A 23,997-nucleotide genomic window follows, 5' to 3' on the forward strand; every position below is an offset into this window, starting at 1 on the left:
CCTCTCCCCCGCGAGTGACGCCGCGCAGCCGCGGGCGACAAGGGGCGGGACGGAGAGATGCGGGGCTCCGCCGCTATGAGCGTGGCGCTGCGGAACGCCCAGCGGGCCGTGTTGGTGCCCCCTGCGGGCCGTGTTGGTGCCCCCTGCGGGCCGCCCTGGGCGCCTCCCGCTTCGACGTGGGGGTGGTGTGCGCCGGGGACGGGCTGATGCGGCGTCTCAACGGCGCGTATCGGCAGCGCCCAGAGCCCACCGACGTCCTCTCCTTCCCCTTCCACCGGCTGGCGGCGGGGGAGCTGCCGCGGCCGAGCAGCCGGGACGAGTACGACCTGGGGGACATCTTCCTAGGGGTGGAGTACATCCACCCGCAGTGCTGCGCCACCGGGGATCGGTTCGGATCCCGTGGTCGGAGTTCTTCGATCTCCCAAGCCTCAACAAGAACATCCCTGTCATTGAGTACGAGCAGTTCCTTGCAGGTGAGAGCATGGAATGGTGTGAGCTACAGCTGGCTAAGTACCTGGGGTGGTTTCTTCACAGTCTTTATCCATATTTATGAAACAAAAAAAGGTTAAAGGTGACAGAAGGAGGGATGGAAAGAATTCTGCTGGGGTGAAATAACCCAAATATTTGGCACCTTCATCCTGTGGGGTTTTTCATGCTCAGGAATGCTTTGCTTTGCTTCCTATTCAGAGTCAGGTGGACCCTTTGTTGAACAGATTTACATCCTACAAGGCTACGCAGAAGGATGGAAAGAAGGAACATGGGAAGAAAAATAGATGAAAGACCGTGCATTGATCAGCTTATGTACTCCAGAGACAAACATGGCTACTACAGGTAACCCCCAGCAGTCCTTTCAGGCATCTTTTCAGTTGCGTTCAACGAGGCATTTGCCTGCTCTAACAGAGCAGACTCGTGTGGTGATTGTAGTGCTGCCTGTGACTCTCTCCATGCTCGGGGGTCACTTTGCTTCTAAAACCCATCGGTGATAAAGTGTTAGATTGGTGCTGGATCCAATTTGAGAACGTTGTTGCTTCACACAAAGCCATTACATCGCAGTCGCCCGCCGCATGAAGTTTAACAGGGCGAGTGCCGGATCCTGCCCCTGGGAAGGGGCAGCCCTGGCTGCACCCCCAGCCTGGGGGGTCAGGCGCTGGTGACCAGGGATAGAACCTGAGGGAACTGTGTGAAGCTGCACCAGAGGAGGTTCAGGCTGAGTGTCAGGAAGAGGTTCTGTGCTGAGGGGGGAGTTGAGCGCTGGCACAGGCTCCCCAGGAAAGGGATCACAGCTCTGAGCTGGGCTGAGGACAAGAAGCTTCTGGACGATGTGCTCAGTGCCATCGCTGACTGGGCTGGGCTGTGTGGAGCCAGGAGTGGAACTCCATGGCCCTGTTGTGTCCCTCCCAGCTCAGGAGATTCTAGGATTCTAAAGGAGCTGGCTGGTGTATTTACATTTATGATCCTTTCCAGGGGATGATTCTGGGGCTATGAGGAAACACGGGGCATGAATGTCTCTTGTCTGTATGTCCAAGGATCTGCCTCTATCGTGGCTCCCATCCTTCTGAGGAACACTTCAGCACAGTGAGTTGCCTTGTGTTACTATTTATCGTTGCATCGTGTGGCCACACAACACAACTATTGCTGGGGGGAAGGGCAGGGAGAACTTGCAGGCTGTGTCCCACTGCTTCAGTCCTTCATCACCGAGCTACTGTAACCCATTAAAATCATTGCAGAAGGAATGTAGGCTAAGGAACACCTCATTGAGATTGATGCTGCAGTGCTAGAAACAAAGAGGGAATAGCGCTGAGCTCCTTCGTGTTCTTTCTCATGTGGCTGTATGTCCTCATCACCCAGAGGCTACCTTTTCCTTCCTTTCCCTTTTGGTGCTGGATCGTGAGGGAACAGAGTGGAATCAGGGTTTCATAGAACCCCAGACTGGCTTGGGTGGGGACATACTCAGAAGTCCTCAAAGTGCTCCCCTGCCATGGGCAGGGACACCCCTACCAGCCCAGATTGCCCCAAGCCCCATCCAACCTGGTCTTGAACCCTGCCAGGAAGACAGGGGCAGCCCCAGCTTCTCTGGGCACCCTATGCCAGGGCCTCCCCCACCCAGGAAGGATTTCTGTCTCCCAGCCCCTCTCCAGCTGCCCTCCTGCAGCAAAAGGCCATTCCCCTGGGCCATGCCTTTTGTTTGGGAGCATTTGGTAGAGGTTTAGCATTTTTGAAAGGCAGACACTGGTGGAGCTGGAATATGACATAGGACACAGTATAGGATATTGTCCTCATTTCAGAAAGCCCTGTGCTCCAGGGCCAGAGGGCTGCTTGTGGGCTGCATGGGGGGTTCCAGGCCAGTTGCATGATTCAGTGCTCATACGTTTCTTCTGGGAGTTACTGCTGGACATTCAGCACTTTGGAAGGTGGACGCTTGTAGAGCTGGGAAATGAGGTGGGGCACTGTTAGGACATTGTCCTGGGTTAGGAGAGTGCAGAGTCCCAAGGTCAGTGAGGCTGCTTGTGGGCTGCCTGGGCAGGGGAGGTTCCAGGCCAGGAGCATCTTTCAGTCCCTACTGCCTGTGGCATTCTCAAGTGGCAGCTAGAGTGTGCCGGAGGCAGGGAAATGTCCCTCCTTCCTTGTTTCCCCGAGTGTTTCAGCCAGGAGGTGTTCTGCCTCAGTCGTCCCCAGGATCGATGGGTTTCTGAGGGAGTTTTAAGGCTCTCGTGGCCAAGCTCAGCTGGCAGTTGAGGTCTGTGTGTACCTTTCCCATTCCTACTCTGTGGGCTGGCTGAAAGCGCCGTGTTTGTGACCCCCAGGCTGAAAAGCTCTTCCCCTTGCTGCCCTTCCCAGGAAGCTGCTGCTGGATCAGCGCTGTCGGAGCTCGCTCTGCCCCACGGGGAACTCCCAGGAAGAAGGAGCTGCGCGGCTGCTTGGGGTAGAAAGCAGCGACGCTCTCTGGCAGCGGCAGGAGAGGAGGACAAGGAACAGGATGGTACCTTCAGTTGGTGGAGATAACTAAAGCTTTCAGTCCAGGCTCCATCTGCTCCTCCTGGTGTCCACGCAAAGGCCTCCAGCGTGCCACCAAACAGGAGGAGTGGGGCAAAGCAGCGCTCTCTGGCACTGAAGCAGCAGGTACGTTCTGACTCTGAGCTTTGCCCGCCTGGCTCTTGTGATCTCCTTCCCTTGGCTGTGGCTCCCCACCCAGCCCTCTGCCAGGGCTGGCTGGCTGCCCTCCCTGTCTGTCCTGCGGCCTGTGGCAGCTGTTTGGGTTTGGTGCTCAGCAGGGGGGAGGGAAAGGTGCGTGGTTTGTTTCAGGCTTGTGGTTTCTGCTGGGTTTTGGAGGTATTGAGGTTCTGTAGGGGGTTGTGTTGGGCCTGGGGTTAGTGGGGTCAGTGCAGGACTGTGGGGTTGTTTTAGTTGGATATGGGTGGTTGGTGGGGCTTGTAGGGTTTTTGGAATGTCAGGGCTCCAGGGGTGTCTGTGGGGTTTGGGATTTTTTTGTGTGTTTTTGTGTCTCTGATTGCAGCTTGTGGGTTTTCTGGCTTGTGGGGTTGTTTAGGCACAGGAGGGCTTTGGGGTTCTGTTGTGGGTTTTGTGGTGTCTGGGCTTTCCGGGTTGGTTGTTTGGTTTTTCAGTTGGGATTTTGAGGTTTATCGGTGGGCTTGGGCATTCGATGGATTTTTATTTATTTAGCACACTGAAAATGGAGTGCAGATTCTGCTCTGCCTTTTGCTTCCTTATCAGCAAACACCTGCAGGCTCAGCTAGTGTCACACATGGGCCTTAGAGAGCAGGTTTTGTGCTCCAGTGTCTCCTTTGGGAACGGTGACGTTGATACCGCCTCTGATGGAGAGGAGGGGCTCAGCTGGGCTTGTGCTTTGCCCTGGCAGATGCCACCCTGGAGAAGGCCGTGCACAAGCACCCAAAACCTATTGAGAGAGAAACTACCTATATGAAGAATCACCAACTAAGGCACAGAGCACTGTTGCCCCCATGGACAAGGAACCTAAGCAGTGGGACAGGAATCCTACCGAGATGGACAACTATCAGCTTCGACAACCATCAGATCAGGGACACATTTCATTTCATTATCCACCACTCCCACCCACACCTCATCAATCCCCATCAAACTCATCAATACATCACTGTCTCCTGACGCCCGAGACACTCTGCAGAGGCTGCTCGTCCCAGCCTGGGTGCGTAAGATGGCGTCAGAATGGGAAAAAGGGTGACATCAGGGTATTTTGATTCCTACTCACTTGCGGGACTTACTGGGGAAAAGTTCATGTGGGAATGAGCGGGTGGTGGAGAGAGTTACTAGTGGGCCGCTGGGAGGTCAGCAGCCGACACCACTGACACCATGCTGCGCAGCCAAGTGCCTTGCCAGAATTGCCGTAGAAGTGGGAGAACTGCCCCCCACACACCCGCCACCCACCCACCCACACGGACTGGATGTGACAACTCGCGTCTTGCAGTGTCGTTTGTTTGAGGACTTGCTTTGCAGTGTTTGTTTGTATGTGCTGCGGGTTCAGAGATGCGTTTATCCACTGAGAGCAAGGTTCCTTACTTAGCAGAAGGATTTTTGATAGCGATCATTGAACTTGGAGATCTTACTTTAGAAATTTGACCTGGAAAACAGAAAATCCCCGTTTGGGCCGATTAATGGCTACTTGCTTGGAAAAAAAATTGCCCATTTGCAACGTTTAATACAGGAGTAACTGACTCCGGGGCTTCCACAAGGCATAAAAATTCACCAACTCTGTGCCAGGCTTATGTAGCCTAGGCACTTGCTCCAGTATCAAAAACGCATCCTGGTCTAATCTTTTATCATTACATGGATGAGAATTTGATTTCAGAAAAAAGCTTGGACATTGGAAGTTTGATTCATGAGTTACCAGCGCAAAGGGATTAGAGATTACTGTGTTTTCTGGCAGTGGGAGCTACTGCACAAACGGGAGAATCCAGTAAGTGTGCTCTGCTATAGCAGCATTACACTACCCCGTTAAATCAAACTGGACAACAGCTCAGAATATATGGCACGAACATTGCCTGTGTTACAGGGACACCACGTTTGTCTACAGGCAAAGCCATGGTAAAACATATGAATCAAACTCTCACAAAGCTCTTTATATTTTGAACTAGTTATGTCACTCACAGAACAGTTTGGTAGCTCCAGTGGTGAACCGTGCAGTAGGTTTCAAACAAGGTTTGAAAAAAAAAAAATGGGGGGGGGGGAGGAGAGAGAAAAGTCAATGTCAAGTGTTACTAAGAACACAGATTGCAGTCAGTGCCTGCAGGAAAACTTGAGGCTGATGTTATCTGCACTTCTGACACTCCTGATTGGCAAAGCAAACAAATGCAACAGCAAAGGTATCAAGGCACTTACAATTGGTTTCATGACTGGGGAATCTCAGGATGGATATTGTCAATGGTCAAATTTGGATTATTGGATGTGGTAATTATGGTACTTGTCTTACATTTACTGTCATGTTCATTGAGCTTTCTGCAAAGGGCCCTTGCAGAGACCTCAAAAAGCAGTTTTTGTAACACAGATATTAAAAAGGAAGAAATTGGCAAGGAGGACAGTGGGCCTGCCGGCGGCCTAGCTCTCCTCACAGAAGACAATATCCTTGAATTCCCGTAAGACAGGAAAATTACTCATGCTGAGAGGTATTTGGTAATTACATTCTCAAACATAGTGACGATTAGCTATAAGATATGCTTCTCAAAACTCGTGATAAGTACTAATTAATCACTTTGGTGTGAGCAGTATGTGTAGCCAATTAGCAGTTTTTAGCTTGCCACGCTTTACAGAATGGTTTTCTGTTTATGGGATGGTTTTTAGATTCAGTTAAATAAGGGCTTATGTTTTTGTCAGTTATTTTTGCCTTAGCGTTATTTTTGCCGTGTATGTCACAGTATTTCCCAGACTGTGTAGCCTCAACCAATTATTAGCAATAGTGAGACAGATGAACAGAGCATCTAACCAACAGCAATGTAATGTCACTTGTATACTGATACAGAAACATATATAAGTTCTGTGTGTGTTCCAATGAAGGAGCTCACTTGATCGTATTGATCCGAGTTGATTCCACTAACCAGGCGCTGCTTGTATAAAAAGAAAAAGGGGGAATTGTTGCAGAATGGCTTGAGAAGCAAGGCCATGAGCCTGTGGAGCAGTTGTCCAAGCAGCCGCCTGTGTAGCTTAGTAAGACCGGGCCCCACGCCGTCTTGGTGGGAACAGAAGGGTCAACAATACCTCTTGCCCCGGCCCAAGAGGTAGTAGGGGCAGGGGAACCAAACAGTCCATTCTCACCTGTTGTGGTATGTGTGCTGCATATTGGCGAACGCTTCCAGACCAAACCAGGTGCCATAGGTGAAACAAACCTCCCAGCTCCTAGGAAGAAGGGGACAGCAGTACTGTCACGGGGGCAAGGCCCCAGGTAGAGGCAGGCTGCCATGTGCCCATGTTCACACCAAGAACAGAGTCAGGCAGAGAGCTGCAGCCTGCCTTCCCCTACAGCGCTGGCAAGAACCTCTGAGCCACACACTGCCAACCTCTCCCTTGGGCACGCTTTTCCCACAAAGGGACCTGGGCCAAAGCCAGGCACCCGCTGGGCACACAGCAAGGCCAGTCCCCTGTGCCTCTTGCGGGGGTGAGCCAGCCCCACTCAGTTCCCCTTACCAAACACCTCTGAGGGGTTCAGCAGCTCCAGGAAGTGGCCTCCTCATTTGGTTTCATACGTGGCAAAGCCTCCATCCAAGTTCCTCATGCTCAGCAACTGCCCAGACAAGCAGAGGTTGGGGAGGGTGGGGATGGTGGGACTGGCTCTCAGGCAGTACCAGCCCAATGTGGCCCCAAGTCCAGAGCAAGGACAAAGTCAGACCCAGGAGGCCACAGCGTTGGCAGGCAACCAAAGTCCCAAACAGCACTGACAGGCAGGCACAACCTGGAGCATCACATACGTAGTTTTCTATCACAGTAAACACAGTGTTGCCATGCCAGGCTATGGGCCTTGTACTAGCTTAGTAATACCAGATCTAACAACCACTCGGGTGCTGGCTTCTCTTACCTTAGCTTGAGTTATCTGCCCGTATTTGTGCTCCACTCACCACATTCACAGCATCAAAGAGGCGCTCAGGTGGGACAAGCTTGTCTATGAAGGGGCATTTCTCCTGCAGCAGCATAACTGACTTCAGCCCCTCTGCCGTGCAGTCTGCCACGATCCAGCCACAGTCTCGGGTACTGAAGGGGAAGCCATCCTGGAAAGGGGTCAGGAGAGCTCAGCACCTTCCCCAAACCTGTTCTGTTCTTCTGAGGGGGAAAGATGCAGTCCTGTCCACGTGTCAGTCAGAGGACTCAGGTGTGCACATGTTCCAGCCATCATACCTCATTCATACGGCGGTAATATTTCTCGTAGTTGGGTGGGTTCTCTGGGATCTGCAGGAGACAAGAAACAAATGAGGGCAGGCACGAGGTGCCTGGCTGCAAGAACCATGGGCTGAAACCACTGCACGTGCAGAACTGTTTGGGACTGAGCACCACCTGTCTTCTAGTGAGGCAGGTGGACAGGGAGGGAGGTCAGCTCTGGAGCAGGGAGTGCTGAAATCACAGTTTGGACTGGTTTCAGCAAGTGCTGCTAAAGTCCCCTCTCTGAGCACTTTCCTGCCAGGGAGCCACCTGCTTCCAACACTCCCATTCGCAGCAAGACCTATGACTGCATCTGCACCACGCTGCTGGTGGTGGCAATCGCCAGCAGGAACTGAGCTCACATGGTCACTAACCAAGGACACTGGGTTTCCCAGAAGTCTGCCTCAAATGTGTGGGATCCAGAGAGGAGGAAAGGCAAAGGAGCCTAAGCCCTCGGTGTTCCGGCCTCTCTTAGCCCAGGCAACCCACCCAGAACACCCCTGGGCCTGGCCAAGGTCCTCTCCTCAAGCTGCACACATGGCTTCTAGCAATGGGGAGCAGAAAACAGGAGACAGTTCTTAGGACTTTGCTAGTTCAGCCCTTCAGAAGGCACCAGATGCATCCAAGAGGGCTCTGAGAAGCAGCCAAGTCTGCCTAGCCAGCACGTGAGACAGCACACAACAGGCTCTGCTCACCTGGGTGAACCGGAGGATCTCGCAGGCGTTTTGCAGGCAGGAGGTGAATTCAGGCATCTCCTGGGCTTCTGCCTAGAAACAGAGGTGCTTGGTCATCTGTCAGGAAGGAGTTGTGGCCACCAAACATGCCCCTCAGGGAGAACTGGATGTGCTGGGACCTTTCTGACCTGCTGATCTCAGTGCCATTAATGTCCATCCCTTCATACAGCCCTTTCTGTAGGTCTGCATTCCTACTTCATGGAGTTTCCACCACACAACTGGACAGTGAGAACTGAAGCAACAACTCTTGCTGGCATCACTGAGAGACCACATCAGGGGCTTACGTGGGTAATTCCCCTCAAAAAAGCATGCCCACCATAGTTGGCTATGCACCCCAGCAGCCAGCAACACCCTGCCCCAGGAACACCCCGTCCCTGTCTGCCCCCCCAGCCTGCAGGCACCTCGCACCCTGAGTCCCTCCTGCCTTCAGTCTCCTGTGTCCCTTCAACCTTCACAGGCGTCACCTCTCGCTGTGCAGAGACTTTGCTGCGGATCTCTGGGCTCAGTTCCAGCCTGGACATTTCTCAGGTGCTGCAGCATCAGGCCAGTCTGTGCCCACCAGGTCAGCCTCAGCCCTGCCTTGGGTGACAGCGAAGGTGGTCCGGAGGCCGGTGCCTTCCTTTGTCCTACCGCCTCCAGCTCCGGGCCACATCCTTAAAGCCAGACCCCAGCGCTCACAGGATCTTCCTCCCACTCCAGTGCACCATCCGGAGAGAGACTGGTGGGGAGTAGTCTGAGGAGGTGCTGGGTGTTGTGCTGGCTGTCTGGGGTGTGCCGGGCAGGGTGCTGTCCTGTGGGGCACCCCTCAATCTGATGGGCCCTCCGCGCCAAGCGGGGCCATGCGGGACCACAGCCTCCCTGCGTGGCGGACCCTGCGCAGGGTCTCAGGCAGGAACGAGGCCATGGGCCTGTGGATCTTTGTGGGTGCCGGGCCTGATGGGCTGGAGGCCACCGGGGAGGCGTGGGGTGCCTTGTGCTGCTTCAGCACAGCCTGCTCTGGCTGGGCTTTGAGGTGCTAGACGTCGGCACGGTCCGTCTGCAGGCAGCCAGTGCTGGTCGACGGGCCTTTGGTCAGTGGCTGATGCAGCATTTTCATGGACTGTGTCACTGCCAGGGGGAAGCTCCGCAGCCTCATCTCCAGGCATCGCCTTGCAGTGTGCACCCAGAGTTTGCTGCGGATCTTTGGGCTCAGCTCCAGCCTCGAGACTCTGGCAGTAGCTGCAGCAGCAGCAGGCCAGTCTGCACCTGCCAGGTCAGCCTCAGGCCTGCCTTGGGTGGTAGCGAAGGTGGTCCAAAGGCCGGTGCCTTCCTTTCGCAGGACTGAAGCTGCAGCTGCAGGTCCCATTGCTGGTTTCGCTGCCTCCTTGTCCAGGCTGGGAAGGGCTGTCTGGGCCAGGGATAAAGCAGGAGGCCTCGGGAAGTCCTGCCTCTGTGGTAGCCTCTTATTAGGGAGGATGCTGTCATGGAAGATCATCCTCCGCACTGGTGGCTGGCAGTCAGAGCTGACGTTGCTGTTCACAGAATCACAGAATCACAAGGTTGGAAAAGACCTTTAAGATCATCAAGTCCAACCATTCCCATCCTAAGTTAAACCATATCCCTGAGCACCTCATCTACCCTTTTTTTAAACACATCCAGGTGTGGGGACTCAGCACCCTCCCTGGGCAGCCTGTGCCAGGCCCTGACAGCTCTCTCAGGGAAGAACTTTTCCCTCACAGCTGAGCTGACCCTGCCCTGGCACAGCTTGACCCCACTTCCCCTTGTCCCACCTCCTGTCCCCTGGCTGAAGAGACCATCGCCCACCTCTCTGCACCCTCCTGGCAGGTACTTGTAAGCAGTGAGAAGGTCTCTCCCCAGCCTCCTCTTCTCCAGGCTGAGCACCCCCAGCTCCCTCAGCCGCTCCTCAGAGGATTTGCCCTCCAGCCCCTTCCCCAGCCTGGCTGCCCTTCTCTGGACACGCTCCAGGACCTCCATGTCCTTCCTCCCAGTTTAGTGTCATCTGCAAACTTACTGAGGGAGAATTCAATCCCTTCATCGAGGTCATTGATAAAGATACTGGACAAAACTGGGCCCAGGACTGAGCCCTGGGGGATGCCATTTGTGTCTGGCCTCCAGCTGGATTTAGTTCCATTCACCACCACTCTTTGGGCCCGGCCATCCAGACAGTTTTTAACCCAGCTGAGGGTCCACCTGTCCAGGCCAGTGGCAGCCAGTTTCTCAGTCAGAATGCTGTGAGAAACCGTGTCAAAGGCTCTACTGAAGTCCAGGTAGACCGTACCCACAGCCTTCCCCTCATCCATTAAGCAGGTCACCTTGTCACAGAAGGTGATCAGGTTAGTTTGACAGCATCTACCTTTTGTTGGCACGCCGTGAAGCACCCAGCTGCTTGTTGCTCACACAAAGGTCCGTGAGAGATGTCTGTGTGGCGGCCATCTTCGTGCACAGGGGTGGAGGAGACAGTACAGGCTCCCGAGAGCTGTGCTGGCTGCGAGGCTCCTGCTGTGTGTGCGGTGGCAAGGGCTGTCTCTGTCCTGGCTGGCTGAACTTCGGCAGGACGTGGTGGCCCTGCTGCTGCGCTCCTTGCTCCAGGGACAGACGCACTGGCAGGGGCAGGGCCCGCAGCTGCACCTCCAGTCTTTTCCTGGCCACATGCATACTGAGAGCCGACCAGGCTGCGCCAGCATGCACGGGGCCGAGGGAGCAGACGCATCCCAGCTCGGCCAGGGCTGCTCTGTCCGGGATCCAGTCGATGTTTTCCAGGCTCTCAGCAGTGCTGAGGCTCTTGGAGGAAATGGAGTTGTAGCTGTGGCAGGCGCAGCAGCAACGCTTCACCTGATGCTGCCACGGCGCCTGCCCTATGTGAGGGCCCAGCGTGGTCGAGGAGCCGGGGCCTGATGAAGTCCTGAACCAGGGCCGCGCCAACAGCACCGGTCGCTGCTGGGCAGCTCCACCACAGCGGGGGCAGCGCTGGTCTGCCTGCACTTTGGCATCTGCAAGACAGGGAGGGGTGCCTGAGCTACAGAGCTGGGGACACTGGTGGGTGCCCCCCAGAGACTGTCCCCCTGGCTGCTCCAGGGGCCAAGCCCAGTCCTGGGGACATTCCCAGGTACACCCAGGCCACAGAGTGGACCTGCAGGGACTTACCAGGCTTCAGCACTGCTGCTCGCTACCACCACCTCCAGCATCGCTGGCTCAATCTGCTAAGCTGTGGGCAGAGAAGCAGAGTATAGCATGCACCCAGCAAGGGCCAGCCCCTGTCCCCACCAGCCTCCAGTGGTCCCCTTGGCCCCAGGTGGCCTTGTACCTGCTGGTATAGACTGCTGAGAATTAGGAACGCGCAGCCCCGGCAAGAACGTGGAGCGCTTCACCTGCCCAAGGAGGCAGGAACGCTGCCATGTCAGGCGGTGAGGAACCAGCCCGGGCTGACTCACCTCACCTGTGCCTGCTGCTCAGGGAGCGGAACTCTGGGCTGGCTGGAGCCAGGACAGACAGCATGTGCTTGCTGGAAGGACCTGGCCACAAACATGATGCCAAGCCCCCAGGCTGTGAGAGAAGCCCAAATAGAAAATAATCTTAGAGCTGAAAACTCAGCTCATCTCTTCAGCAGAGCACAGTTACAAACACCAGCCAGCGAAGCCTCGCCTCATTCCCAATGGCAGCACACACGTAATGCAGGGACACCGTGGCCTGGCAGCGCTGCCAGCATGCCTGTGGCAGTGTGGCTTTGCCATTAGAAAATGCTACTCGGCCAGCGGCACTCCTCATGCAACTGACATCACAGACACCCCAAGCCACCGAGAGCAGGAGCCAGCATGCACTCAGGTGAGGCTCCAGGCAGCTGAGGGGCTGTGACCTCACGCTGTGGCAGGTACGGCACAGCCTCCGAGCCTGGTCCTGTCACCCGTCCAAGAGCACAGCATGAAGTAGCTGGCTTAACACTGGTGGTGACAAACTTCACCTGACAGACCCAGACAGCCCAGGAAGTATTTGCCACCTCTCGACTCGACCTCTCAGTGCCTCAGTTACCTGCCAGCGGCCTTTGCGTCTGCCCCTTCCAAACACTTGACTCTAACCAAACCCAACCAAGCCCCAAACCCAACATGTGAGCACCAAACACTGCTCCTGGCCTGCGACCCCCCACGGAGCCCACAAGCACCTCTCTGACCCTGGGGCTCAGAGCTTTCCTAGCCCAGGAACAGGCCTAACAGTGCCCTCTGGCCTCTCCAGGCCCCACCAGCACAGCAGCCCAAGGCCAGCCAGTCGCTAACACACCAACGGTGTGAGGACCCAACGCTGCTCCTGGCCTGGAACCACACATGAGAAAACCCACAGCTCACGCGGGGCAGAATGCCCACATCCCCCAGAGACCCACTCAGCCCCGCACACCGCCTGCTAACGACCGCACAGTGCCTGCACCAAACCCCTCCCGCTCGGAACCAGCCTGCGCCCCGCATAGCTACGCTCAGGGATCTGGTTTAGCTTAGGACGGGAACGGTTGGACTTGATCTTAAAGGTCTTTTCCAACCTTGTGATTCTGTGGGATTCTGTGTCTATGGTTCTTCTATGACGCTAGACCCCAGCAAATACATCATTTTGCCCACAGGATGCAATAATCCCATGCTGTGGCACAGGCTGGCCAGCTGCCTGGCCAAGAGCTTTGCAAAAGAATGGACTAGGGCTCCTGGTAGGCAACGAGCCCAAGAGAGCTCAGCCAACGGCACACAGGGTTATTTGGGTTGGTATAAGCATCAGATGGAGGGAAGTGGTCGTTCCCTCAGCAGCAGTCAGCTGCTTCCTTGATTATATTCTTCTGAGGCCAAAGGCAAAGGGCAAAGCAGTTGTAGGCCTCAAGCCTGGCTTGCTTGTTGGTGGAGACGGTGACCGTACCAGTGAGGACAGGTGACCCAAGCCAGGTTACCGCATGCTGCTGTGCAAGCAGTGTGGGGCACACACCGGGGCAGGTTACAGGGAGACCAACACACAGTCAAGTTTCATTTGCAACACTGTTAGCCATTTATTAACCCACCAGTCCACACCACTTCCAGCTGACACCAAAATGTGAAATACCATAGCTGGAACCTTAGAGGCAGCCTGCTGCACTGGGAGAAGGCCAAGAGCTCAAGGGATCCAGGCTGCGCCCTGACGCTCACTGTCTCAGGGCTTTCTGCTTCAGTTTCTCCTTTTTCAAAGTGGGAATGATGCTGGTTACTTCACCTGGCAGCCTACGGGAAGCTGGATGCCACCAGCTGGGGAATAGGACAGTAAGGAACCTGAGCAGAGCACTCCTCTTTCCCAGCTGTGGGGGAGAATGGGTGCCCTTCTCCTCCCAGCACAGGCTCCAGAGCAGACAGCACTTCAGAGACGATCAGTGACTCACAGCACAGCAAGGATTGTGCAGCGCACCCATCAGAATGCTGGGTACAGGCTAGGCCCCAAATCCCACACTCTTGCCCCAGGCAGCCAAGCTGGACAGCACGAGGGGAAGATAAAGGCAGCTTGGCAGCTTTCTCTTCTCAGATCACCAAACTGGTTGGAAAAGGCACTTCACTGCCTGCCCCAGGAGGCAGAATACACCTGGGGAAAACCCTTCTGTCCTAGTTTTGTGTGGCTGGGTCCTAGTGGAGGAGGGGGGGCTGCAGGAGTGGCTGCTGCAAGGAGCAGCCAGAAGCTCTCTGCAGGCCCCACAGAGCAAATACCAGCCAGCTGAAGGCCGGAGTTGCTGCTGCCCAAGGCCGAGCCAATCAGGGATGGTCACAGTGCCTCTGGGAGTCACAGTGAGGAGAGAAAAACCCATCTGCAGCTGCTTTGTGCCCCCAGAGAAGGTGTGAGGAGCTGTGCCGGCACCAAGGGCAGTGAAAGGGGGTCGGGGGGGAGAAGGTGCCCTAGGTGCTGGAGAGAAAGATGCCCCAGCAGCCCCTGGAGGAACCCATGGTTGTGCAGGTGTCCCCCCACAGCCCATGGAAAAGGCCCAGACCCCACCTGCAGCCTGTGGAGAGGCCCCACACTGGAACAGGGGGAGAGAGACAGGAGGTGCTGTGACCCATGTTAGAGCAAGCCCCTGCCAGCACTTGCAGCCCATGGAGAGAGAGATGAAAGAGAGAGAGGAGAGATACGAGAGAGAAAGACAGAGAGAGAGAGAGATCCACAGAGGAGCAGGTTGGCTGGGGGGGACAGCTTGATTAAAAATTATGAAAAGTCTTTAAAACCCCTCCTTTTTGTGGAGCAAAGAAAGAAAACTGATAGCAAGCCTTGACAACGCTTTTGATTTACCTACTTGGGAAGCTATTGGAGCTCAAAGCTAAGTCGTTACTAACTCTCTGGAAATTAAATAAAAGGACTTTAGCGGAATGTGTTGTTGCTACTTCAGCCTTTGCAGCTTTAGCACCAGTTCTGGTTTCTACAGAACCCATTTAAAAAGGGAAAAAATCTACTATGGAGAATGTGTTTTTGTTTCTGGGTGCTTTTTCACCTACCCCAGTTACTATGCTAAGTAATAATGCCGTGTTATCAGAGCAAAGTGATAAATCTGTCAGAACTGACCGGGAAGGGGAGCGGGTAGTGCGCGTAAATCTGCCACCACGGCCTGTGCCCCCCCCACTACTATACCTTTGGAAGGAAAAATGTGGAAACAAACGTACAACCGACTGCCTAACTTTTACTGAGCCTAAAACACCCCATGACGCAGTTGAAAATGTTGACTGGCATCAAAAACTTCAGCCTGTCCTCAAAAAGCAACAGCATGCCCTGCTGTGGAAGGGTTTGCAGAACTGCCCACTCACCCAAAACCTACTGAGAGAGAAACTACCTATATGAAGAATCACCAACTAAGGCACAGAGCACTGTTGCCCCCATGGACAAGGAACCTAAGCAGTGGGACAGGAATCCTACCGAGATGGACAACTATCAGCTTCGACAACCATCAGATCAGGGACACATTTCATTTCAATATCCACCACTCCCACCCACACCTCAATAATCCCCAGCAAACTCATCAATACATCACTGTCTCCTGACGCCCGAGACACTCTGCAGAGGCTGCTCGTCCCAGCCTGGGTGCGTAAGATGGCGTCAGAACGGGAAAAAGGGTGACATCAGGGTATTTTGATTCCTACTCACTTGCGGGACTGGGGAAAAGTTCATGTGGGAATGAGCGGGTGGTGGAGAGAGTTACTAGTGGGCCGCTGGGAGGTCAGCAGCCGACACCACTGACACCATGCTGCGCAGCCAAGTGCCTTGCCAGAATTGCCGTAGAAGTGGGAGAACTGCCCCCCACACACCCGCCACCCACCCACCCACACGGACTGGATGTGACAACTCGCGTCTTGCAGTGTCGTTTGTTTGAGGACTTGCTTTGCAGCGTTTGTTTGTATGTGCTGCGGGTTCAGAGATGCGTTTATCCACTGAGAGCAAGGTTCCTTACTTAGCAGAAGGATTTTTGATAGCGATCATTGAACTTGGAGATCTTACTTTAGAAATTTGACCTGGAAAACAGAAAATCCCCATTTGGGCCGATTAATGGCTACTTGCTTGGAAAAAAAATGCCCATTTGCAACGTTTAATACAGGAGTAACTGACTCCGAGGCTTCCACAAGGCATAAAAATTCACCAACTCTGTGCCAGGCTTATGTAGCCTAGGCACTTGCTCCAGTATCAAAAACGCATCCTGGTCTAATCTTTTATCATTACATGGATGAGAATTTGATTTCAGAAAAAAGCTTGGACATTGCAAGTTTGATTCATGAGTTACCAGCGCAAAGGGATTAGAGATTACTGTGTTTTCTGGCAGTGGGAGCTACTGCACAAACGGGAGAATCCAGTAAGTGTGCTCTGCTATAGCAGCATTACACTACCCCGTTAAATCAAACTGGACAACAGCTCAGAATATATGGCATGAACATTGCCTATGTTACAGGGACACCACGTTTGTCTACAGGCAAAGCCATGGTAAAACATATGAATCAAACTCTCACAAAGCTCTTTATATTTTGAACTAGTTATGTCACTCACAGAACAGTTTGGTAGCTCCAGTGGTGAACCGTGCAGTAGGTTTCAAACAAGGTTTGAAAAAAAAAAATGGGGGGGGGAGGAGAGAGAAAAGTCAATGTCAAGTGTTACTAAGAACACAGATTGCAATCAGTGCCTGCAGGAAAACTTGAGGCTGATGTTATCTGCACTTCTGACACTCCTGATTGGCAAAGCAAACAAATGCAACAGCAAAGGTATCAAGGCACTTACAATTGGTTTCATGACTGGGGAATTTCAGGATGGATATTGTCAATGGTCAAATTTGGATTATTGGATGTGGTAATTATGGTATTTGTCTTACATTTACTGTCATGTTCATTGAGCTTTCTGCAAAGGGCCCTTGCAGAGACCTCAAAAAGCAGTTTTTGTAACACAGATATTAAAAAGGAAGAAATTGGCAAGGAGGACAGTGGGCCTGCCGGCGGCCTAGCTCTCCTCACAGAAGACAATATCCTTGAATTCCCATAAGACAGGAAAATTACTCATGCTGACAGGTATTTGGTAATTACATTCTCAAACATAGTGACGATTAGCTATAAGATATGCTTCTCAAAACTCGTGATAAGTACTAATTAATCACTTTGGTGTGAGCAGTATGTGTAGCCAATTAGCAGTTTTTAGCTTGCTACGCTTTACAGAATGGTTTTCTGTTTATGGGATGGTTTTTAGATTCAGTTAAATAAGGGCTTATGTTTTTGTCAGTTATTTTTGCCTTAGCGTTATTTTTGCCGTGTATGTCACAGTATTTCCCAGACTGTGTAGCCTCAACCAATTATTAGCAATAGTGAGACAGATGAACAGAGCATCTAACCAACAGCAATGTAATGTCACTTGTATACTGATACAGAAACATATATAAGTTCTGTGTGTGTTCCAATGAAGGAGCTCACTTGATCGTATTGATCCGAGCTGAGTCCACTAACCAGGCGCTGCTTGTATAAAAAGAAAAAGGGGGAATTGTTGCAGAATGGCTTGAGAAGCAAGGCCATGAGCCTGTGGAGCAGTTGTCCAAGCAGCCGCCTGTGTAGCTTAGTAAGACCGGGCCCCACGCCGTCTTGGTGGGAACAGAAGGGTCAACAATCGGTCAGCGTATTCTTGTGTATCATAGAGCATGGTCACAAGATGTGGGAGCAGGAGGTGTGATGAGGATTCAGTGGTCCTGGGACTGAGAAAGAGACAGGATTCCCAGGCTACAAGATGGGTGGAGTATTTATTGTAAATGTAACTTCTGGTTAAGAGCCAATTAATATACAGTAAGTATAACACGTGGTAGGAACAGTGTAAAAGGAAGTCTGTGCTTGCAATAAGTTGAAGTGCTTTATCAATCCCATTGATTGGCAGCAGTCTTCCCTCTCGTCGCGGCACTCTGCACGTATGTGCGCTGCTCGCATGATTCCAAGTCCTCTCCCCACCCGCCATCTGCCATCTGCTTGGAGAGGAGGAACTGGCAGGCCCGGGCCACCTCTTGGCATGCAGTCCTGCGTGGACAGGGCAGAGAATCAGACAGGGCTGGGGTGAGGGATCATTTGCATGCCCATGTCTCCCAGCCACACACAGGAGCTGTGCTCTGCCCTGCCCTCAGCTTGAGGCTCAGGCAGGGAGTAGCCCCATCGTATTGCAGGTATGGGATTTGTGAAGAGCAGTACCTGGTGCAGAGAGCCCATGTGCAGCCAGGACATCCACCCAGCCCCACCATGGACTCTTGCCCCGGCCCAAGAGGTAGCAGGGGCAGGGGAACCAAACAGTCCATTCTCACCTGTTGTGGTATGTGTGCTGCATACTGGCGAACGCTTCCAGACCAAACCAGGTGCCATAGGTGAAACAAACCCCCCAGCTCCTAGGAAGAAGGGGACAGCAGTACTGTCATGGGGGCAAGGCCCCAGGTAGAGGCAGGCTGCCATGTGCCCATGTTCACACCAAGAACAGAGTCAGGCAGAGAGCTGTAGCCTGCCTTCCCCTACAGCGCCCCCACCACCATCTAGTCCCAGCTCCCTCAGGCATCAGCACATCACCTGGGGACAAGGGGAGCTGGAGCCACCCTAGACTCCAGGCCTTGTCTGGGTCTTGTGCAATGCACAAGGTGCTTGCTCTGACTGGAGTGGAGGGAGAGGAAAGGGGAGCAAAGAACAGGAGCTACAGAAGGGATCAGCCCGTACTTGCCCTTCCCACAGATCCTGCCAGCCAGGAATGCTGGCCATCAGGGTCCCTGTCACACTAGGGCAGGTGGGGAAAAGCTGGGCACTGGGAACACTGCTTACCCTTCCCATGACCCATCAGCTCGCTGCTTCTTACGACAGTAGTCCAGGCCCTTCTGCAGAGTCTCCCTGGTCAGCAAAAGGCACCCACTTCAAAAGCAGATCAGACTCAGTGCCTGCTTCATCGCGGGCATCCATGAGCCCCTCTGGGGCTGTGATGGATCCCATTATTAGAGGGTTCAAGAGGCAAGGCCATCCAGACAGGCTGCCACGTTGTTAGGAACTGGGAGTCAAGTCAAGCACCAGTTGGCTGCTTTTCTGCCTCGTGCCAGCATGCAAAGCAGAGGACCCAGCCTCTAGCCAGCTGCAAGATCAAGGCAACTGCAAAGTCAAGAGGCAGGCAGATCTCCAGTCATTTCCCCCTGCCTGGTCCCAAACAGCCTATGCCCTGCTCTCTGAGAGAGGCTGGGTCCCAGCTTCTTGTGCGGGGCTCTGCTTAGGAGAAGTTGCCAGCATGCCAGCTGTGCACACCCCAGGGGCCACCAGAGGGACTGCTCCATGGCAATGCAGAGGTCCAGGCAAGACCCACAACGATGGTCAGCATGGGCTGTGCCAACAGACGCCCTGGCAGGCACCGTGGGACATTGCAGGCCTGCCCACTTCTCAGTGCAGCGCCTCACCTGATCTCCAGGGCTCTGTGCTCAGGAACCTTGTCATGGAAGTGTCTCAGTGCCTGCATGACAGCCGACGTGCACTCCACATAGGTGTAGTCAATCATGATGTCACCTGCCAGCAGGGGAAGGGCATCAGTGCAAGAGCCCTTCTGCTGGCAAGAGCCTCAGAGCCACACGCTGCCAACCTCTCCCTTGGGCACGCTTTTCCCACAAAGGGACCTGGGCCAAAGCCAGGCACCCTCTGGGCACACAGCAAGGCCAGTCCCCTGTGCCTCTTGCGGGGGTGAGCCAGCCCCACCCAGTTCCCCTTACCAAACACCTCTGAGGGGTTCAGCAGCTCCAGGAAGTGGCCTCCTCATTTGGTTTCATACGTGGCAAAGCCTCCATCCAAGTTCCTCATGCTCAGCAACTGCCCAGACAAGCAGAGGTTGGGGAGGGTGGGGATGGTGGGACTGGCTCTCAGGCAGTACCAGCCCAATGTGGCCCCAAGTCCAGAGCAAGGACAAAGTCAGACCCAGGAGGCCACAGCGTTGGCAGGCAACCAAAGTCCCAAACAGCACTGACAGGCAGGCACAACCTGGAGCATCACATATGTAGTTTTCTATCACAGTAAACACAGTGTTGCCATGCCAGGCTATGGGCCTTGTACTAGCTTAGTAATACCAGATCTAACAACCACTCGGGTGCTGGCTTCTCTTACCTTAGCTTGAGTTATCTGCCCGTATTTGTGCTCCACTCACCACATTCACAGCATCAAAGAGGCGCTCAGGTGGGACAAGCTTGTCTATGAAGGGGCATTTCTCCTGCAGCAGCATAACTGACTTCAGCCCCTCTGCCGTGCAGTCTGCCACGATCCAGCCACAGTCTCGGGTACTGAAGGGGAAGCCACCCTGGAAAGGGGTCAGGAGAGCTCAGCACCTTCCCCAAACCTGTTCTGTTCTTCTGAGGGGGAAAGATGCAGTCCTGTCCACGTGTCAGTCAGAGGACTCAGGTGTGCACATGTTCCAGCCATCATACCTCATTCATACGGCGGTAATATTTCTCGTAGTTGGGTGGGTTCTCTGGGATCTGCAGGAGACAAGAAACAAATGAGGGCAGGCACGAGGTGCCTGGCTGCAAGAACCATGGGCTGAAACCACTGCACGTGCAGAACTGTTTGGGACTGAGCACCACCTGTCTTCTAGTGAGGCAGGTGGACAGGGAGGGAGGTCAGCTCTGGAGCAGGGAGTGCTGAAATCACAGTTTGGACTGGTTTCAGCAAGTGCTGCTAAAGTCCCCTCTCTGAGCTCTTTCCTGCCAGGGAGCCACCTGCTTCCAACACTCCCATTCGCAGCAAGACCTATGACTGCATCTGCACCACGCTGCTGGTGGTGGCAATCGCCAGCAGGAACTGAGCTCACATGGTCACTAACCAAGGACACTGGGTTTCCCAGAAGTCTGCCTCAAATGTGTGGGATCCAGAGAGGAGGAAAGGCAAAGGAGCCTAAGCCCTCGGTGTTCCGGCCTCTCTTAGCCCAGGCAACCCACCCAAAACACCCCTGGGCCTGGCCAAGGTCCTCTCCTCAAGCTGCACACATGGCTTCTAGCAATGGGGAGCAGAAAACAGGAGGCAGTTCCTAGGACTTTGCTAGTTCAGCCCTTCAGAAGGCACCAGATGCATCCAAGAGGGCTCTGAGAAGCAGCCAAGTCTGCCTAGCCAGCACGTGAGACAGCACACAACAGGCTCTGCTCACCTGGGTGAACCGGAGGAACTCGCAGGCGTTTTGCAGGCAGGAGGTGAATTCAGGCATCTCCTGGGCTTCTGCCTAGAAACAGAGGTGCTTGGTCATCTGTCAGGAAGGAGTTGTGGCCACCAAACATGCCCCTCAGGGAGAACTGGATGTGCTGGGACCTTTCTGACCTGCTGATCTCAGTGCCATTAATGTCCATCCCTTCATACAGCCCTTTCTGTAGGTCTGCATTCCTACTTCATGGAGTTTCCACCACACAACTGGACAGTGAGAACTGAAGCAACAACTCTTGCTGGCATCACCGAGAGATATTTGCATGACCACATCAGGGGCTTAAATGGGTAATTACCCTCAACAAAGCATGCCCACCATAGTTGTCTCTGCACCAATGCAGGAAACAGCTGCACGCTGTCCTGATGCTGGAGCTCAGGCCCATAGCGACACCGAGCTATCCCATTATTCCATGGGCTGCCCCAGTATGCCAGGGTCCCTCTGAGTCACAGCTGAACTCCTACAGCACTTCACCTGCATCTTCATGCCGTCAAGGCCCAGCCTGTGGCAGAAGAGAGCACAGTGCTGCAGTGCAGGCACAGCCAGAGTGCCAGGAAGTGGGTTGGGAGCCCCAGCGTGCTCACTGGACAGGGATCAGAGCCCTACACTGTCCCATGTGGGTGGCGCTCAGCCCTTACCAGAGGTAGGCAGGGGTCCTGGAAACGTGCTCTTGAAAAGCTGAGGAGTCCTTCCCATCCACAAACCAGCGAACCAGCATGTTGATGGTCTTGGAAATCTGCCGAGAGCAGCACTGTCACTGCTTTGGAGACAGCTTCTTCCAGCCCCAGGGACATATCTCTCTCCCATCCAGCATTAAGGCATGTGGAAGTGGTCCCAGGCTTGACCTCAACGGCTCCATCTGTGGCATCACTCAGCACAGCTAAGTTAATGGGCAGGTGCCATGAGATTATTCCAGAGGTTCACCTCAGATATTTCCCGGGACCACAAGAAGTACCCCTCACCAGGGCCACAGCTATCTGCGTGCCTTCCATGCCCCGTGAGCATTAGCTCTCCAGCATTAGGAGCGGCAGGAGCTGTGCTGCAGCAAGATGTGGTGATTACAGTTCCATGCTACAGTTGCAAAGGACTGGGGGAGGGGGCACAAGCTGGTCCCTAAAGAGCAAAGTGAAAGACCTTTAGCAGATCACCAGCAAGTGTCCTACCGGCCCAATGCTGATGCACTTGGTGAACCTGTCATCAGCTCTGATGTGGTCGTACAGCTCTGTGATGGCTCGCTGCCACAGGTGAGTGCTGTGGTTGGCTTCATGCGCATTCATAATGGCTACAGGAGAAGACAGGGACCAGATTCACTTGCTGTGGCAGGGTGCACCTCTGCTCATGTGACGACCAGTGAGGAAAGCATGGGAACTGCTCTGTCCCAGACATGGCCACAAGGCCCTGCTGCTCTCAAGGGGGAAGAAGCCCAAGTTTCATGCAATCCACATCCCCATCCCAGCTCCAGGATGTACACCAGTATTTGGCAGTAGATCCTAAAGAGCCCCCACAATACAAGGCAGCTTCAGTCCCAGCACCACCAGCTCACCTGGCAAGGGCCCTGCCACCCCTGTCAACATCGTTCTCACCATAGGCAATGCCCAGCAGCCAGCCGTGCGGGGTGTACACACCACAGGCAGCAACGTTGTTTCTCTGGGCTGGCCAGTCTATGCTGGCATAGTCTTGCACGCACAGCTCCTGGTGTAAGACAGCAATGGGTGTCAGCCTGGCAAGCTGGGAGCAAGCAGCCACAGGCAGCTTACTGTTGGAAGCTGGCTCCACTCCCTGGACAGAGGGACTGTGCACGTATGAGAGCTGTCACTTCACACTGACTGGCCCACAAGGACATGGCTGGCAGGGCAGGTGCTCCTTACTGGGGAGCCCCACCAGGGTCAGCTCCTTACCTGCCGCAAGCTCTGTATGAGCTCGTCCTCTTCTGCTGACAGGTGCCTGGCGTAACAGTAGCTCATGGGGAGGTAAACGTGGCGGCAGTGACACCAGAGCCGGGACGGGTGGGCTGGGAACCACGTAGGAAGCAGCCTGTTTGCGACAGAGAAGGTGCTACTGTGATGAACAAGGAGGGCAAAGGTGGCATGAAGAGATGATGTGCTGACAGGGCAATGCCTGGAGCAGGGCATGTCTTTCCCTATCCCCTTGTAGAGCTGCAGGAGAAAAGAAAGAAATAGCCTTCCCAACAGGGTTGCTCCCTCCTGACCAGGACCAGCAGACACCGCTCCTGGCTCAGCTGACACAGGGCAGGGAGGATCCCAGACTCAGAGAGGAGGGAGGGGGGAAGTCAGTTCAGGGGACTTCTCTATTCCCCTTTGCTGTGCAGGTTGACACGAGCCCGCACAACATCAGGGTCATCTGGTCCAACTCCCAGGATCCTCAGGGCTACGTAGTTGAGCGCTGTACCAAACACTGTCGATTTGTCTTCCACATGCCCTTTCTGTAGGTCTGCATTCCTACTTCATGGAGTTTCCACCACACAACTGGACAGTGAGAACTGAAGCAACAACTCTTGCTGGCATCACTGAGAGACCACATCAGGGGCTTACGTGGGTAATTCCCCTCAAAAAAGCATGCCCACCATAGTTGGCTATGCACCCCAGCAGCCAGCAACACCCTGCCCCAGGAACACCCCGTCCCTGTCTGCCCCCCCAGCCTGCAGGCACCTCGCACCCTGAGTCCCTCCTGCCTTCAGTCTCCTGTGTCCCTTCAACCTTCACAGGCATCACCTCTTGCTGTGCAGAGACTTTGCTGCGGATCTCTGGGCTCAGTTCCACCCTGGACATTTCTCAGGTGCTTCAGCATCAGGCCAGTCTGTGCCCACCAGGTCAGCCTCAGCCCTGCCGTGGGTCACAGCGAAGGTGGTCCGGAGGCCGGTGCCTTCCTTTGTCCTACCGCCTCCAGCTCCGGGCCACGTCCTTAAAGCCAGACCCCAGCGCTCACAGGATCTTCCTCCCACTCCAGTGCACCATCCGGAGAGAGACTGGTGGGGAGTAGTCTGAGGAGGTGCTGGGTGTTGTGCTGGCTGTCTGGGGTGTGCCGGGCAGGGTGATGTCCTGTGGGGCACCCCTCAATCTGATGGGCCCTCCGCGCCAAGCGGGGCCATGCGGGACCACAGCCTCCCTGCGTGGCGGACCCTGCGCAGGGTCTCAGGCAGGAACGAGGCCATGGGCCTGTGGATCTTTGT

The 23,997-nt window shown here is 54.4% G+C and overlaps 2 protein-coding genes across 2 annotated transcripts; one reads left to right on the top strand and one right to left on the bottom strand.

Moving 5' to 3' along the window:
• Positions 1 to 75: 75 nt before the first annotated feature.
• On the top strand, positions 76 to 777 carry LOC311192147 (endoribonuclease YbeY-like; the record flags this gene model as incomplete). The annotated part of the gene is given in 3 exon segments (XM_084264571.1): positions 76 to 135; positions 138 to 473; positions 688 to 777. Coding segments are annotated over 3 exon segments (486 nt in total).
• An 8,370-nt stretch (positions 778 to 9,147) lies between these two features.
• On the bottom strand, positions 9,148 to 23,596 carry LOC311192148 (lanosterol synthase-like; the record flags this gene model as incomplete). The annotated part of the gene is given in 18 exon segments (XM_084264572.1): positions 9,148 to 9,643; positions 10,486 to 11,122; positions 17,523 to 17,635; positions 17,914 to 17,994; positions 18,416 to 18,481; positions 19,033 to 19,138; positions 19,339 to 19,381; positions 19,385 to 19,435; positions 19,767 to 19,916; positions 20,044 to 20,094; positions 20,760 to 20,831; positions 21,282 to 21,309; positions 21,446 to 21,543; positions 21,971 to 22,089; positions 22,391 to 22,499; positions 22,706 to 22,910; positions 23,120 to 23,266; positions 23,484 to 23,596. Coding segments are annotated over 18 exon segments (2,685 nt in total).
• Between the last annotated feature and the right edge of the window lie 401 nt (positions 23,597 to 23,997).

Source organism: Gallinula chloropus, assembly GCF_964237585.1.
Source record: "Gallinula chloropus genome assembly, chromosome: 5".
Classification (NCBI taxonomy): domain Eukaryota; kingdom Metazoa; phylum Chordata; class Aves; order Gruiformes; family Rallidae; genus Gallinula; species Gallinula chloropus.